We start from the raw sequence: 17,153 nt of genomic DNA, 5'->3' as shown, positions 1-17,153 counted from the left end.
TGTTAAACTGCAGGCTCTGATTCCTTCCGTGGGTTTGGGTTGGAGCCAGAGACTTTGCCTTTCCATTTCTAACAAGCTCCCGTGAGACCAGTATTGTGGTCCCCAGACCACCCGGGGAATGGTAAGGGTTTAGATTACTATCTGGGCCCAAATCTTTTAATTCCTGAATCTGATTATGTTTGTGATGTGGAACAATCACAGATTTTCTAGATTTTAGGTGTAACCAGAAAGCCATGAGGACTGCCAGAGTTTTCATGCTGGGGCTAGGGATGGATCTCTCTCTAAGCAGCTCTACAGGGACAATAGGAGGGAAATACAAGGCTGCTTTTGTGGCTTATTTCCATGAGTCTTGCTGGTTTGTTACATTGTTTATACTGGCAGACGCAGAGTTTCTGTTAGCTCTTTGAAGGGTGAAAATTCACCTCCCTGCCCCCTCGGTGCCTCTGATGGTTAATTCCATGTGTCAACTTGGCTAGGCCCACAGGTATTTGGTCAGACACCAGTCTGGATGTTGCTGTGAAGGCAATTTTAGATAAAATTAACATTTAAATCAGTACACTTTGAATAAAGCAGATTACTCTCCATAGTGTGGGTAGACCTCATGCAATCAGTTAAAAGCCTTAAGAGAAGATAGATCAAGGTCTCATGAGGAAGAGGGCACTCTGCCTCCAGACTGCCTTCAGACTCAAGCTGCAGTATCAATTCTTCCCTGGGTCTCAGGCTTGCCCTGCAGATTTTGCACTTGCCAACCTCCACAATTGCATGAGCCAATTCCTTTAATTAAACTCTCTCTCTCTCTCTCTCTCTCTCTCTCTCTCTCTCTCTCTCGCTCTCTCTCTCCCCCCCCCCCACCAATATATGGAGAGACATAGATAGATAGATAGATAGATAGATAGATAGATAGATAGATAGATAGATAGATAGATTATATAAAGATAGATATATGTATGTTTTACAATTGACAGTGGTGAACATATATATAGTGGGAACATTAAGAAAAAGTCTGACATAATAAAAACCACAACACAGGACTCTATGGGCTGTTTTCCAGTCAGAACAACCCATATCTCTCTTGGCGTGTACTCTCATTCAATAAACTCTCTGCTCTCTTAACTAAATTGTCACTTGGCCAAATTCTTTCTCTCAAAAATGACAGAAACAGAGGACCCCCACACTTCCAGGTAACAACCTCACAATGTTTAGGGTGAAAAGTAGATACCAAAAAACCATTCTTATTTTTCCTACACCCATCATTGTTGTTTCGTGTCTCTCCATGTTACCACAGTTAAATCCACTATGCCTGTGGACTCTTGAATTATCCTGTGACGTTAGCCAAGGCAACTTCTTGTCTTTATGCCATGTGACAGATGGGCCTGGTAGACAATCACTGGGACAACCACATGCAACAAGACAGCCATTCAGTGCAGCAAGGAAGTTGCATGCTATTTTAAGTAGATATTCTTCAGTCTTACACTTTGCTGAGATTGTTGCTTGTTTGCAATTTTATAATATCTATATTGAAGATTAAAGTAAGCCATATTCTTCAATGCCCCAAGGAGAAGGGAAAAGGTTTCATTAGCTGCCAGCACTGTCTATCCTAAAAGAATGTTGCCTATCACCTAGGAGGGAAGCAATGGCTGACCTCCAGCCACCTCTTCTAAGATGGGGCTAGGGAAGTTAGAAGTGGGGGACTCCTGCTCTACTAAGACTTCTGAGGAAGTTCCAGGAGAAAATATTCACCAAGAAGGCACTGAGAAGGCAGTAAATGCTTTATAGACACTTTTTATCTGATTATTGCTCTATGTTATCCTGAGTATAAAAGGAGGCTTCCTTTAAAACAAAAATCTTCTGATTGACTTATGCCTTTTTCTGGTTTGAACCTTTATTTGCTGAAGATGAAGGTGGGTAGGAAAAGGAGGGAGAGAAGGAGGAGCAGAAGTATGAGGAGGATTGGAGAGAAGAGGAGGAGGAGGAGGAGGAAGAAGAAGAAGAAGAGGAAGAAGAAGAAGAGGAGGAGGAGGAAGAAGAAGAAGAAGAAGGAGGAGGGGGAGGAGGAGGAGGAGAAGAAGAAGAGAAAGGAGGAGGAGGAGAAGGAGGGAGAAGAGGGAGAAGAGGGGGAAGAGGGGGAAAAAGGGAAAGAAGGGGAAGAGGATGAGGAGGAGGAGAAGGAAGAAGGAAGGGGAGAAGCAGGAGAAGGAAGAAGGAAGAGGAGGAGAAGGAGGAGGAGAAAATCTATTGTTCAATTCAGTAGTATCATTCAATTCAATTCAACTCAAGCAATTGGCCAAAAATTCCACTGAAATATTGACTGAATTAGACTTCTCCACGTTCAAAGTATCCTTTTATAAGCCATTTGATTGCTGCCATATGTTACAAGTCTTCACAGAGCTTTAAGGTATTCCATGCATTTATTATTCTCAACACAGAATTTTGAACTAAAACTCACCGCATTCTATTTACATATGTAAGGAAAATATTTAAAAATCCAAGCAAAGCTGAAGCCCTTCAGCTGGTTTTCTTTAAGCAGAGATGTCACGTCACTTATTCAAGATCTCACAAATATATACAAGTCAAGAAAATCTAATCCCTTAAAATTTTACTCATTGACTTGATCATGTCACTGGACAGCAATCAAACGAGACACCACAGATAAGAAAGCCAGAAAGCTTTCTGCATAAATCCACCTTATTCTATGATTAACAAAGCCTTAGCTTCACAACTCATGAAATTGTTGGAAGAGATCCTACACCTGTTTTGCAGATGAGCAAACTGAGGCACAGAGGTGTGTGAGGTGTGAGCTTTTTGGCCATGGGAAAGTCACAGGATTGTCTCTGCATCTCATCTGCAACTCTGACACTTGCTCACCCCCATCTGATTAGGGAGAGGCAAGCTTGCCACAGAATAGAATTACATTGGTATGAGTGTGCCTTATAAAGAACAAGAAGGGGTGGTTCGCCTTGAACTGAGCTCGCATGGGTAGGCTTTTCACAGCGATGCTGTCCCCAGTGGCGGCTGCTGCCTCCGTGCCCTCTTCGCTGACATCCAGGTATGACTTGTGGATGGCTTTTGATAAATATAGACCCTTGGTTGGTGACATTCCAGAAAGATCAGCTTTGACCTGGTTGAAGAGATCTGTCATCCCTAGAGATTTTAACAGGGAATTTAGCTCATACTTAATTTCAAGTTTGAATCGGGGAAGATGTACTTCAACTTCTCTTTCCATCATGTTAGAAGAGCTGGTCCACTCATGAAACGTCCTCGAATTCAGCTGCTTTTCTATCTAAGAGACAAAACACAGACAAGCCCACATGAGTCAAACACATGACCTCTACATTAAATGTCATATGTTTTTATAATTCTCAGTGTGAATGTTTCAGCTTCATCACTTTTTCTACCTTTAATACAGTCTACTTACCTGGGAACAAAATCATACCATTAGCCACATTTTCCCTTTTCTGTCATCTGTTTCTCCTCTAAATTTCATAATTAAGCTTCTCAAGTAGGTATCCTACAGTCTTTTCCCTCAATTCCCTCAGCACACATGCTTCACTGCACTTCTCCCACTATCGCCTGTGAAGTTGTCATGGTCCTGTTTCGTGGATGGACTCAACCATTTCTTCTTGGTTCTCATATCTGAAACATTCCACGACACCCTCCTTTATGAGCGTGATTCTCGTTTGGCATCCCTGATGCCAGGATCCCTGTGAATTCTGATAGCTTTCATCCTTCTCATGCCCTTCTCTGTCACTGTCTCTGGTAGCTGCTCCTGAAGCTGAACTCTGGGCCACCTGTGCCTCTGCCCAGCATGTCAGCTGCCACATCAATGCTCAGGTTTCCCAAAGCAGCCTCAGCACTCTGACTTCTCATTTTTCTCCATCCAGTTTCATCATTTGTTTGTAAATCTTTCAAACGCCCCCCTCAGGCACTGAACTCTCCAGCCAGCCCTGTCCACAGCTCCCAGCTCCAAACCACCATGCTGTGTCACATCCCATCTTTTTAATCCAAGAATTTAAAACAGTTTTGACCACCGCTGCCTACCATGACAATATATAATCCACCATAAAATAAATGTGGTTTTTCTTCCAAAGTGGCTTTTCCTTTTGTCCTTTTCTGCCCACATCCAAGAGACTATGACTTCATGCCACAGCTGACGCTGCCCTTCTTCTAAGGCATTTGCACTGCTCTTTGCTCTGCTCAGTTTAGCAGGGCCCCTGTGATTCTCCTGTTCATCCAGCAAGGCTCGGACTAAAAGTGCTCTGCTAGGAAATCCTTTCTGACCCCTTCATTCTAATCCCAAAGTCTACTTCCAGAAAACTTTCTGCAGAGTCTAAACTGCTCCCAAACTGCTTTATGCCTCCAACTGTCTTTCACTCCAGTCAACCACAGGCCCTCAGGGACCTGATTCCCTCTGACTTGGCCACAACCATAAGCATACCTGTTCTCATGGCCACAGCGCACTTCTGTTACTACAGCTCCCTCTCAATTGGCACCCGTCTCACGTCTGAATCCAAATGCGTACATCCTGACCCTGCTCTTTCCGGAAGCCTTCCCTACCACCCGACACACATGCACACCTTGCTCATCTGTGCCACAGTGTTTTCGTCTCAAGCCAGCACTCCCTGGCTTAGAAGCCCCTAAGTGTTGGGCCATATCATCCCTATGTGTGTCAGCTTTGCAGGCTCCCAGAAGTTCAGCTGTCAGAAGCACAGCCTGCTCTGTCCTGGGCAGCTTCGGCTGCAGCTGGGGAAAGGGGGATGGATCCAAACTCCTTTCACTGCCATGACCACTTCTTAACGGGTGTGGTGCACATTTCTCCACAAAACTGAGATGTTAATAATGGCTAGCCCATGAAAGTACATTACAATTGGCTCAGAAATACTGCCCCTGAGGGTAAACTGGCTGGATCAGATTTCTGCACACTAGGAGCCCAAATAGCATTATAACTTCATTACTGTAGAAAGATGTCCCCCAATCATCAACCAACCAGTACTTGTGTGTATTTGTACAAAACATCACTTCTGCCTCCATGTGCCTTTCTCATGTAAGAATAGCTTGTTCTCCATAAACACATTGTCCTGAAAGGCAGAGGCCACGTGTCTCCCTGCTACTTTCGCAGCCCCTGGGGCAATCCTACTGAGGCTTAGATTGTGAATCAATGACTACACTAATGTCATGAGATACACTGTGTGTGTGTGTGTGTGTGTGTGAACATGCACACATGCTTTAACTGCTTTCTAGCATTCTTATAATTTTACCTGTTTCACATTAGCTGTGCCTACTGGAAGCAGAATAATCATGCTTAATTTGTTGTTAACGTAGGGCAGCTCAAGAACTTGCATCTGTGGCTCCTTTAGGAAGGCCAGTTTAAATGTTCCAATTTGATACATCATTTCCACAGTTACATTTTTACGCTGTGAAGAAGAAAAGGATTATAATTAGGTAGTATATATAGTTACATATGTGAGTGCACATGTGTGTATACTGATTACTTTGCATAACATGAATATCTGCATGAACACTCTAAAGACATGGGTAAAATAGAAACTACAAAGTAGATTCCTTATTACTTCCCTTTGCAAAAATTATCCATTTTTTTTTAATTTAAAATAAGTCATGGTTATAGACTGAATTATTCTAATTATATATATAGATAGCTTGGTCTACCAAAAGCAAAGTCAGGATTTCTAGCTAACATGACTTTAGTGGAAAAAAAAAAAAGGATACATCATTAAATCATTTTCTTTTTAATCTTTCCTCAAGAAACTCTCTAGAAAAAAAAATAACACAGATAACTTTAGTGTGCTGCTGGAGAAAATAACCACAGTGTACATGGAAAGAATAAACCAATAGAACATTAAGAAAAGAATGGGTTTTCTTCTTTGCCAGAGAATCTTAGTATCCCAAGTCTCCAGTTGGGTGCTCTGTGATAAAAGTTATTGTCACTTAATAGAGGAAAAATTAAAATGTGTAGAAAATACAATAAAAGAACCAACAGAAACCTAGACTAATATTTTCACTAAATCACTAAATCTTTCTAAGTTGTCCTTAAATGATTACTGTATTCTCCAACATTTGTCATCAGTCTGAAAATAAAATACTTACCTCACTTAGCTGAAAAGGACTTTTAACTGTCTCTCTTTCTTGAAATTTATTTTGCCATTGTCCTTTGAAATATATGGCATTCACCAGGACCATTACAGATGAAGGGTCAATTGTGCCCTTTCCAAAGAGATTTGTGACTTTTCCTTGTGTAAAAAATAAGATAATTGTATTTGGATTTGAACTTCTTGATGATAGGGAGGTGAAGAGTCATGAGAAATTTACAGCCATTTCTTTTTTAAGACTAATTGTAAATTTGAGATACCAGAACTCCTTTCATCTCCTGGCCATGGAGCCTTCTTTGTCAAATGAAGTTTATTTCAGGGAATATTTAATGCTTTGTTATTTAACCAGAAGGCAGCATCCAGGAAGCTGCCAGTATATTCATGATGGATCAATTTGTCTTACGCCTCATTATATCGAGTGATTTCTTCTAGATTACTGCTTATTTAAATATTATGTAATAATTTCTTGTGGCTTACTTTTAATATTTACAAGACTTTATGCTTACCAGCACTTCACTACATGCAAATATGTTAAGTATTTTAAAATACTTATTCTTTCAATGCACTACAATTAGCGTATTACAAATATGTATACAAAAGCACTTGAAGTAAACACATATCTGAAAATCAAGATTCATAAAATTACGCCAGGAATTGCTTGGTAAATAAAACTGATCAAAATTAAACATCCAGCCCTCTTGGTACATTTTGGTATATTGCAATTTATAAAACCTTTTTGGAAGGTAATCTGTTATACAATATGAAACACAGGAATAGCTGAACATCAGCTTTAAGCTTCATGAAGGTTTTACTTTTCACTGAACTTCTAGGCCTAACACAATCCTAGCATGTGATAGCAATACCTAACCTTAAGTGTACCATGTATATTTTTGGTTGAAACAGTAAATAAAGATATAAACAAATGATGAAATAACATTAATATTCTACATAAATATATAACATGTGAATCCCGAATGCACACCCATGGCAGACAACACTAATCATCTTTTCATTCATGCCAAAAGAATTTAGGCATTTTTCTAGATTCTGGGCACTGTTCTAGACACTGTAGCACTAAACTCAGACTATAACGCAAAACTAAACAGACAAAAATCTCTACTGTCACAGAGTTAGTGTCTACCGGCTCAATTGTGGGCTTTTTCAAGTAACCTAAGTTTAAGCCTCAGACTCTCAATACAGATTTTCCAAGCAGCGACTACCAGTGGATTAGAGTTAGCACAAGAGATGAGGCATATTTTTACACCACTGTGCTAGGTAAATTAACAGATATGAAAAAATATATACACCTTTCAAAGCATTTTCTGACTTAATACAAATAATAGAATAGATACATATGTTAATCTGGTCACCTATTACTAAACTTGACATCTGTCAGTTCCTCAATCAAAAAGATACTATTGAGAGCTCATCACTGTTAAGTGATATAATGGGAGACAAATATATTAGAAAACATTTTCTTTATGCTAAAAGAAATCTAAAATAATATAAAGCTAAACTAGAATTATTAAGTGAATTCAGCAATGTTAATATACAAAAGTAAAGTATATACTTATACATCAACAACAAATAAACCAAAATAATAGATACCAGCTAAAATTCACCAAACACCTCAAATACCACCTAGAATCAGTTTATCAAAAAATGCACAAAACTTCAACATAGGAAAATACAAAATGCTACTAAAAGAAAAAATTAAAGAAGACCTGTATAGAGGTAAATTTCATGGTCATGGATTAGAGTTTGAATAAAGATGTATTTTCTCTCCAAATCTATAGATTCTACGTAAATCCTATTAAAATTTCAACTGATACATTCTATGGAAGTTAACAAGCTAATTTTAAAATGTATATGGAAATACGAAGGATCAAGATTTGGCAAGGCAACCCTAGAAGAGGATCAACATTGGAGGGATTATACTTCCAGCTTCCAAGACTTATTATAAAGCTACTATAATTGTGGCATCATCATGAGAATAAACAAATTGACGAATGAAAGAGAATGGAAAACCCAGGAGCAGATTCACACAGATATGGTCATCTAATTTATGATAAAATTTACATTGCAGTGTAATAATGAAAGGATTCTTTATTCAATAAATAATGCCATATAAATTAGACATCCACGTGGAATGAAACTAATTTTAAAATGAATCCTGACTTTAATAAAAAATAAAACTTCTAGAAAATAACATATGAAAATATTTTCATGAACTAGAAAATATTTTCATGACAATATTTCTTTAAAATCATCCAAAAAATGTGTGCAAAGACACTAACTATAAAGGAAAAGATCATAAATTTTATTCCTTTGAAATTAGAAACTTCCATTCATCTAAGACATCACTAAGAGATGGGAAAGATAAGATGCAAAATAGTAGAAGTTACTTGCAACATAGGTATCCAGTATGTGCAAAGAACTTCTAAAAATTTATCAGAAAAAAAGAAAAACAAACAAACCATTCTTACAGGTGGGCAAAAGATTTAAACAGAAACTTCACAAAGGAGGATATGCAGCATATGGAAAATTGTTCAACCATGTAATTCATAAAGGAAATGCAAATTAAAATTAAAATAACTACAGTGGCTAAAGTTAACAAGCCTTACACTACCAAGTGTTGGCAAGGAGGAGGAACAATTGAAATTCTCATTTCTTGTTTGGGCAAATAAATTGACACAACCATTTAAGAAAGTTGCTTGGCATCTACTACAATTGAATGTATATATGCCTTATGACCAGCAATTCCATTCCAAGGTGTACACCCAATAAAAGTGCATACATATGTGTATCAGAGATATCTATCAAAAATATTCACAGCAGCACTATTGATAAGGGATCCAAACTAAAAATGTCCTAAGTATTTATTAACAGTAAAATGGGTAAGTATATTTAGAATATTCTGAGAATGAAATACATACTAATAAAAATGAACAAACCATGCAACGTGTAACTATGTGGATGAATCTCACAAACATATATTGGCCTTAAAAAACCCACATAATTTATGATTCCAATTACATGAGATTTAAAAACAGGCAGAACTAATAAGTGGTAACAGAAGTCAGAGAAACCTTAATGTTTGGGGGAAAAAAGGGCTTATTTCTAGAAGAGGATTTAAGGGGGCCCTTGCAGTGCCTCTTTCTGATAACTTATGTCTTATTTTGCTGACCTGAGTAGTGATTCATGAGTATATTCACTTTGTGATAATTTATCAAACAGCACACATACAATAATTTACTTTTCTATATGTATGTATATTTAAATCATAAAGTTTATTTTTAAAATCAAGATTTAAGGGATGTATTAACTAATTGTGATATGTCAATGTTATTTGGTTCCTGATTCAAACAAGAAAAAAAAAAGAGCCAACAGGGGAAAAATGAAAACACACTGAATATTTAACATGAAATGACTATTTTTAATTTTTCAGATGTAATAATAGTGTAGTGGTTGTATTAAAATTGTCCATATTTTTTAGGAAAACAAAGTGAAATATGTGTAGGAAAATGATATAATATCTAGAATTTGCTGCAATATAATCTTAAAGAGGTATTGGAGAAAGGGTGAGAGATTACATGAATAAGGCCAGCCATTAGTGAGAAATGTTGCAATTCAGTGATGGGTATATAGGGTTCACTATATATTCTCTCTACTTTTGTATATCCTTAAATTTTTCCTTAACCAAATGTTTCTAAATAAAAATGAATATATCCTTGGTACCAAATATTAAATGTGCCATTTAAGAAATATTTAGCAATATATATGGGTTTTTAATTGTGAAAAGTAAATTTAAATTTAATTAATTTTAATTGCAGAATGCACCATACATTTATGAAATAGAAATGGTGTTCATTCACAGAGTCACTTTGTATATATTCTAGAACAACTGATTGTAAAGGGTATTCCAAAATATGGCCCCATTCCTTTCTTGCTGATCTGCCTATGTCAGGTGCGGACTTCAGTCAGCTTCCTCGTTAGCAAGTGGACTCGGATTGCTTATCAATACAACACAGAATTTAGAGACACCTATTGACTTATCCTTACCATTAGTTTTGTTTTCAACCCAAGCATTAATTGTTTTCCTCGTTTCTTCTGTAGACAGTTCAAAATCCACAGTTTGCAACCTGGCTTGATACCATTTCTCAGAACAGCTTAAATATTGCTATAAAAGACATGATAATTGAACAACAATTCAAAAGCAGTGTAAGGAAAACAAAATCTATAGCTCGATGTATTCTAAAATTCTAATGCAGAGAAAAAAGCAGTTCCTATAAACAAGTCTGAGAGGAAGCAGAATGTGTATGTACTTATTTTTAATGAAATAAATAAATTTAACAAAATCTGAAACCCTTCCAAAAGGAATGTTCAGAAATGTTTTGTTGTTACTTCTGTCATGATTGGCTGTCTTAGTTTTAAAGTGTTCAAAGCAAAATGACAAATTGCAATACAATGAGCACCTTCTGACTCTATTCCTACTCTTTCCTCTTCAAAGTAGACATGGAAGCTACTGCTCTCAGATTATAGACGGGAAAACTGAGAAGGGTGGTTAAGTGACTTGCTTTCCTGAGGTCTAACAGAGGGTTGTTCCCATGATATGTATCAATCTCCTCACAAGCTGCCATAAATATAATTAATAATAAAAACATTCTCTGATGTAAATAGTTGGCATTTCTGTCAAATTTATATAAAGTGTGAGCAAAAATATCTTAAGGAATTTATTATTTCGTTCACCTATAACATATTATCCAAGTGAAAGTGGTGTGCAAACTCAGTATAAAGAACTTACTCTTTCTTTTAACCAAAAATTCTTACTCCCAAGCCCCTCCTATGTAGCATTCTGGAGCAACTATTGATGACCACCCATGGCCCTAGATTTCTATAGAACTGGAGACTTTCCATTGTCTTTCTGTCAAGACAACAGTGATATCTACATGGACCCAAATGAGTTTACCATGATGCAATTCCTGAGACCTTAGGAGCATACCTCCACAGCCCAGTGGGACCTGATGCCCCAACATGAACTGAATAGAATGATACAAGACTTCGAGATATGGAAGATGTGCCTAGCATAGAAGAAAAACAAATCTTAACTAATGTTATGGGAAGTCAGGGACCCCAAATGGAGGGACCTGCTGAAGTTGTTGAAGAACATAAATTAAGAAGATTTCATGGACATTTATTAGTTCCCCAAATTAATACTTCTATAATATCTTATGCCTGTCTTTACTGCAATCTCTGAACATAAAAATTGTGAAGATTTCATGGACATTTATCACTTCCCTGATCAATACTCTTGTGATTTCCTGTGCCTGTCTTTACTTTAATCTCTTAATCCCATCATCTTCATGAGCTGAGGATGTATGTTGCCTCAGGACCCTGTAATGATTGATTTAACTGCACAAACTGTTCATAAAGCATGTGTGTTTAAACAATATGAAATCTGGGCACCTTGAAAAAAGAACAGGATAACAGCGATGTTCAGGGAACAAGGGAGATAACCTTTAGGTCTGGCTGCCTGAAAGCTGGGAGGAACAGAGCCATATTTCTCTTCTTTCAAAACCGAGTAGGAGAAATATTGCTGAATTCTCTTTTTCGGCAAGGAACAGCCCTGAGAAAGAGAATGCATTCCTAGGGGGAGGTCTCTGAAATGGCTGCTCTGGGAATGTCTGTCTTATATGGTTGCAGATAAGGGATGAAATAAGCCCCAGTCCCCCATAGTGCTCCCAGGCCTGTTAGGATGAGGAAATTCCCGCCTAGTAAATTTTAGTCAGACCGGTTGTCTGCTCTCAAACTCTGTCTCCTGATAAGATGCTATCAATGGCAATGTGTGCCTGAAACTTCATTAGCAATTTTAATTTCACCCCGGTGCTCTGCCCTCATTTACTTTGTGATATTTTATTGCCTTGTGAAACAGGTGATCTCTGTGACCCACACCCTATTCGTACACTCCCTCCCCTTTGAAAATCACTAATAAAAAATTGCTGGTTTTGCAGCTTTGGGGGCATCACAGACCTGCCAACATGTGATGTCTCCTCCGGACACCCAGCTTTCAAATTTCTCTCTTTTGTCCTCTTTCCCTTTATTTCTCAGACCACCCAACACTTAGGGAAAACAGAAAAGAACCTATGTTGAATTATCGGGGGTGGGTTCCTCTGATAAATTACAAGCAAAATCTGGGCCTCAGAATGAATCTTGTCCTGAGCTGGATCCAACTGTGGTTGAAATAACCTTAAGTAACTCTCCATAGCCCAGGAGATGGATGTTTTTCCAGCCAGAATCCTGAAATAACAAGGTCCCTCTCATGACATAGTTCAAGACAATTTTCATGATGCTAATGAGGACCTTCTCACTTCAGGAACAGATGCCATAATGATCATCCCAAATCCACATTTATCTACTGTTATGTCTGGGTCACTGTTTTGAGAAGGCAAAGTCACGAGAGCAGGCATCCCAACTCGAAGGACCATGATTGTTAATCCCTGCCACTCTAGACACTCTCCATACATCATTCCCTATATGCTTCCAGGGCAGTAAAATAAATCATTCCCTATATGCTTCCAGGGCGGTAAAATAAAATACCCTCTAAATGTCTATAATACCTACCCCAAGTTGCAAATATTCTGACTATCAGAAGCTTATCACATCCAAGACATAACCTGATCTACCAGGCCAGGGAAGAACATTAGAAACTCATGGTTTCATCCAGCTTCACGCAGATGGCATTTAAATAACCCTAGTCAAACAAAAGCTTGCATTTCACCTCAATCATAGCAAGATCATGTAGCAATTAAAAACAGGAAGATGGATTTGGATAGGGGTCAAATCCAGGTTTTGCCATTCAAATATCTCTGTGATTCTTGTCAGCCTGACTTTTCAGAATCTGCTTCACAGTCTGCAGAATTAATGGATATTTTACACCCATATCTTAGCACAATGTGAGGATTATAGGAGATAATGCCTGTAATGAGCTAAGCAGAATGACTGGCACAGAGTAAATACTCAATAAAACTACATAGGGCCACGGTGTTGGGAAAGGGCATAAATGGTGTTAGAATATTGGAGCTACAAAGAACTAAGCCTAATCCTCTCATTTTAAAGATAGAAGTGACTTGCCCAAAGTTATGTATTCTAAATGGAAACAGAACTCCTGTCTCTTGGCTCACAGTCCAATGTAATTTCAACTACTTCTTTATACTCCACTATTAAGAACCTATGAAAATGATATGAAACATTGGTTTTGTTTTTCTTCTGGTCCACAGGGATGATTCTTACCTACTTTGTTTTGTGCTTCATCCCTGACCTTGGTTCTTGGACAGCATTAGGGATCTTGAAAAAGTCATTTTTATGTAATATTTTATAACTTTACATGAGAGTTTCAATAAATCCATTTCACTGAAACTGTAAGTCAGCTCAGATTCAGCCTCTTAATGATAAACGTTCTCACTCTTCATCAATTTTGTGGTATGAAATTCAGAGGATGCCAAGAAAGTTGTTGGCCATTCTTCCAAATGGACTTACCTGATGGAATGCCATTGTCTTTGTCCCGTAGAGCCTGTTGGCAATGCTGAGGGTATAGTTAGAGTCTGGCTGGTTGATTTGAGAGAATAAGACACCAAACTCGGAATGAATTCTTCCGGCTTGGCTGCACTGAAGCATTAGTAAACAAAGAATGGTGTATTAAATTGCTTGATTTTTGCCATTGGAGAATGATAACTATCTAGAGAGCAAGGTGTTTGCCACTGAATAAAAGGGCTGTGAATACAAGGAAATTAGTTTAAAGCATTTTCTTCTTTGGATTTTCGCTAGCACATTAATTTCACCACTCTGTAACTTTAGTTGCAGTCTGTGTGCAGAATTGTAAGTTACTGTATAATACATGTGTACTTGTGGTCCTAACGATTTAATTCAAAGGCAGTTTTCATAAATAAACAGATCCTAGTGGGGTATTCAGGGCAATAATTCCAGTGTTATTGCTGCCCTTGTACTTATAGAATCGTTTCTTTTCTCTTTCACACTTTTTTCTACGTCTCCATTTTTCATGTGGTCATTTGATCAAATACCTCAGCCCTTCACTGAACTTAGTTCACACACTAATTTGCTTCTCAGTGGTAGCAATTCTGTTAAGCTGCAGCTTTGTTGCATTTTAAAGATGGCTAAGAATTTATGGACATTATAGGGAATATGCCTATATTCCCTAAAGCATTCCCTAAAGCAAATGTTCATAAACTATGGACTTAGAACTTTTAATAGTCAGCTAGGTTCCGTGAAGTTGGTGTTCTGTGAGTCTGTATGCATTTGTGTATTTTCTCAACCAATCACAATCAAACAGAACTATTTTTTTGTAGGAGTTCTATATAATTTTGATGTCAAAATGAATCCTTCTACTGGAAAAAACTAGAGACCATAGTCCCACAGCGTGTGGATTGAGAAGCATCAGGCCATGTTTTCCCAGCACATGAATTATATGGCCAAGCATCAGGGTCCTTTCTCAGTCCCCACTCTAGACAGAAAAATCTAACACCACATAGACAAGACTGGCAGACTCAACGTAGGGCACCCTCCATAAAGGAACAAAAAAGCTTGAGTAAGGATGGCAATAAATCAGGTAATAAAATCTAAGAAACTTTACTATTGTTATTATCATTATCATTATTATACTAAACTCTACAGGCTGTAGTTATCATCAGGAAGGTTAAAGGGGGACACAGAGCTGTTTCCCTCATGGACAAAAGAAGGAGCTCTTCTACTCAATGCTCAGACAATTATTTCATCCTCCTCTTAGGTTAAAGAACATTTGACAACTCGGCAATATTATCATACCTTAGATGAGTCCTTGAACCCTGGTTTTAATGAGTCTACAGTATGATGAAAATGAAGCACCTAGAAAATTAAAAAAAGGATCCATTGGCATCAGAAGCAATGTACAGTCTATCAAGGTTGACAGTTGTAAGGATCTATTTTTCTATTTTAGATCAAGACCAATAGTGATAGCTAAATTTAATAATGTTGCTTTCCAAATCCTGAACTAAGTCTTTACATATCTTATTTAACCTTCCCAAAAACTGTATAAGTAGATACTATTACCCTCATTCTATGTTAGGGAAACTATAAGTTTAAGAGAGATCGAGCAGCTTGCGTCAGACCACTGTCAGGCTCCAGGGACTAATCTCTTATCCGCTAGACCCTTCTGTCCCTACTGCTCTTAGGCTGATAACTAAGACAGTACCCAGCACAAACAATAATAAGATTTGCAAGTATCCTAAGAGTTGTTAAGTGATATTCTTCTAGACTTTCCACTGCAATAAAAATATATGTAATGGGAAAATCTCTAATGTTAGCCTATATAACCTGAAAAGTCACCTTTCCTTTCTGAGTCTCAGTTTTCAATCTGTAAAGTGTGGATAATAATTCCTAACTGTTATGAATTTGAAACATAATCATGAAAATTTTTTTAACTTGGTAATGTCTAAAATAGCATTACGTTTATTGTAAATTTAACCTTCTACAGGACAATCATAGTAACTCTGTCACATTTAAATCACTGAATGAAGAGACCCTAAAAGTAAACTGCAGAGATTTATTTGTGATACCACTGATAGTAAAAAAGAGACCACGTGTTGCTTGTATTACATTGCTTGCACTACAGCATACTCCGTTAATCAAACCATTATCAATTTTTAAGAAATATGATTTACTCAATGTGGTTTTTTTTCTCTCTCAAGATGGCAATTTTATTGGTATAAAGATAGAATTAATTTGGCTGACCCAGAGCGGGTGCATGAAAGACTTCTGGGCCCTGGGCAAATCTCTGTGGAATTCCATACCTTCTCTAGTTGCTCTGCACTCTCTCCCCTGGCACCAAGGAGGACCATGCTTAGAGCATAAAGTAGACTTAGCGGAGAAAAGAAGATGTTATCTCCTATGTTGTTACTGTTCAGCTCTTTGAACACATCAAGGCAAAATTCAACGTTAGCTGTGCTGAGAGAACCCATTTTTATGCCAATGACTGCCTGAGAACAGAAGGAAAAAAATTCTCAGAACATCACTTGAAGTTACAGATAGTATCTGGATTTCAGTTATTGCACTTCATGAGTTTAAGTATCAGGGCATACTGCTTCATGAAAAATTACATACCTTTATCACAATTCTGAGAAATTAATAAATGCTAGAGAGGGGAATTCACGTTAGTTTTACACTGCAATGAACAGAAGAGTCACTATTCCTTCAGCCAATGGTTAAAATCTATCTTACTATCATTTGTGTACATTTTTAAATAATCTAGAATTGTTCTGGAGTGAAAGATTAAAAGGAATTGGATTTTTGCATTTTGAATTTCCATACTTTAAGACATTCCTCACCCTGGAATTTGTGCAGTAAAAAATCTTGAGCTACACAAGATCAGCCAATCAAGACATTTTCCCACTAGACTACCCACTTTTGCAGTGTCACAGGAGGAGAACATCTCCATCTCAGTCGTTTTTGTACAAACAAGTTGACAGCACTTACAGAATTTCCAGCATGTTTTTATCTCCTCAGTGGGACCTCATTCCCGGTATCCCTCCATGAATGTAAGACAATACTAACAAGTAGGTCCTGCCATAAGAAAGTGGTCAGAGCTCTCAGCCTGGAGGCCACAGCTGTCATGTTTACGAAAATAGAAATGGAAAAGGAAAATCCAAGAGAAGAAAAGATGATGCTGGAATATGTGTTATCTCAGGACAAGAATATGTCAGGAAAGAAGAGTTCATTCTATTCAGTTCCACAAACATTAATTGAGCATCGCTCACTGTAGAGGGCTATGGATATAAGAATGATCAAGAATAGTTTCTGCTCTCAGGGAGACTTCATTCTTCAGGAACTTCATTGCCATCAGACACTTCCTTCTTTTAACTTCGGAGTCATCATTCTCTCTTGGTCCACAGCCTGCCTCCTTGACTGCTCCTTCTCAGTCTCTTTTGCAGAATTGTTCTCAATTTTGAACCTCTAGACATCACAATAAAGCAGAATTCAGATCTTGAACCTCTTCTCTAT

The 17,153-nt window shown here is 37.7% G+C and overlaps 1 protein-coding gene across 1 annotated transcript; it reads right to left on the bottom strand.

The window, feature by feature from the left end:
- Positions 1-2,875: 2,875 nt before the first annotated feature.
- On the bottom strand, positions 2,876-16,114 carry SERPINB11 (serpin family B member 11). Its single transcript, NM_001168915.1, is given in 7 exon segments — positions 2,876-3,280; positions 5,256-5,411; positions 6,103-6,245; positions 10,167-10,284; positions 13,641-13,769; positions 14,943-15,002; positions 15,947-16,114. Coding segments are annotated over 7 exon segments (1,179 nt in total).
- Positions 16,115-17,153: the final 1,039 nt, after the last annotated feature.

This window comes from Papio anubis, chromosome 19 (assembly GCF_008728515.1).
Source record: "Papio anubis isolate 15944 chromosome 19, Panubis1.0, whole genome shotgun sequence".
Lineage (NCBI taxonomy): Eukaryota > Metazoa > Chordata > Mammalia > Primates > Cercopithecidae > Papio > Papio anubis.
Note: the sequence above shows the minus strand (reverse complement) of the source record. Positions and strands in the feature narration are given on the sequence as shown.